General features: G+C 41.1%; 1 protein-coding gene across 1 annotated transcript in view; it reads right to left on the minus strand.

Annotated features, from left to right (window-relative positions):
- LOC103521923 (glycerol kinase-like) overlaps nucleotides 1-1,522 on the minus strand; it is a 7,543-nt gene extending 6,021 nt beyond the window's left edge. Inside the window, exons 1-2 of the mRNA XM_008487027.3 lie at nucleotides 1,286-1,522; nucleotides 495-753 (exon numbers count right to left, since the gene is read on the minus strand). Of these exons, the coding sequence (XP_008485249.1) occupies nucleotides 495-753; nucleotides 1,286-1,402 (376 nt within the window). The 5' untranslated portion in view covers nucleotides 1,403-1,522. The remainder of the gene's footprint in view (nucleotides 1-494; nucleotides 754-1,285) is intronic.
- Between the last annotated feature and the right edge of the window lie 23 nt (nucleotides 1,523-1,545).

Genomic DNA, 1,545 nt, shown 5'->3' on the forward strand with positions numbered 1-1,545 from the left:
GGTAGGAACTAGGAATATCAATCATAAACTCTACTAGGTATCAAATCACATGAGCTTTTATACGTAACGCATTCCAACCTCCTAGGGTTATCACAGTTATCAGAAAAAGTTCCTTTCCATTTCTTCGTAACTTTGATAATTTATTGATGAGTAACTCGTTTTTCCTAGGCGTATCGTATAATATTGATAAGGGTTCATGCAGTAAACCGTCACTAAGATGGAGGTTTTACCCCTCCATTCAAAGACAAGGTACACGCTTACCTACAGTACCTACTCACATAGCCTATTGAAAAAATAAGTCGTTGTTGTAGCCGCTACAATGTAGCGGCTTCAGCTGTAGCCGAATGGTGATAACAGAATAAAGAAAGGATATTTTTTTTCTGCCATACACCGGGGTCTCTAGGCATGTTTAATTGACTCGTCCTGAACCACAGTCAACTATCCTGAGGCCTTGTTCTTTAAAAGCAGAGAGAACACGTTAAAAAAAAACCCACCGATAGCATTGTAAAGCGGTTCTCCGGTGTTCAAGTCCCATACGACGGTGGTTTCCCTCTGGTTGGTAATGCCCAGGGTGACAATATCATCTCGGCTGAGGCCATGGGCGCTCAGCTTCTCAATTGCCCTGTCCATGGTGGTCTGGACTGCCTGGAGGATCTCCATGGGGTCCTGTTCTGCCCAGCCTTCCTGAGGACTGATCGTGCTGATGTCCATTGAGTGCGACACCACTTCTTCTTGTGTAAGCGCCGAGATGATCTGGAAAGGAAAATGGAATGGAATAAGGGTTAGTTGAAATCAGAAGACATGAAGACAAAGAAGAGCCAGATATAGGTACAGTTTCCCGATCACAAACAGGCAAAAACTAAGCCAGTCACACACATTGTTAAAAAAAAAAAAAAAATTAAAGTTAAGCATAAATGCTTGTTGCAAATGTAGTTCCCCGCTTAATACAGTACGCTAAATTTTCCAACTTCACTTAAAACTCGAACCACCAACCTCCAGATATAGAGGCAATCTATAATCTAACCACTACACCACAGAGCAGTTTTGAATCTCTATGAGCGCTGTCAAACTTCCTTGACTTGGCGGGGCGGAGCGCTGTCCGCGCTCCTTTTTTAACAGGCATCTGAAAGTGTGTGGCCGAAAAAGTTCAAAGTTTTACAACTGTGAACTATTAGAGGCCCCTACCTCTCTTGCAAACTGAACGTTAGTGCCCGGCCTTCAAAAAAAAAAAAGCACTGTAGTACCAGGGGGAATGAACTTTTCAGACGAATTTCTGGTTACTTACAGCAAATCGGACGGTTCTTGTTCCTTCATCTATAACTCCAATCAATGGGACCTGGGTTTGAATGCTGTTGTTGTTGGAGCTAGGTTCCGGAGGAGTATTGTATACGAGAGAAGGCATCTTGTCTGGAAAAAATATAGTAAATTGCAAATAAATATTAGGAAGAAAAAAAAAGAAAGAAAAAATGGTAGTTAGTTAGGAAAGTATTTTTTATTTAATTTTAAAATATAGGCACACTTCAACTGTCAAATTGTTTTTTTGTT

Source organism: Diaphorina citri, unplaced genomic scaffold (assembly GCF_000475195.1).
Source record: "Diaphorina citri unplaced genomic scaffold, Diaci psyllid genome assembly version 1.1 scaffold6280, whole genome shotgun sequence".
Lineage (NCBI taxonomy): Eukaryota > Metazoa > Arthropoda > Insecta > Hemiptera > Psyllidae > Diaphorina > Diaphorina citri.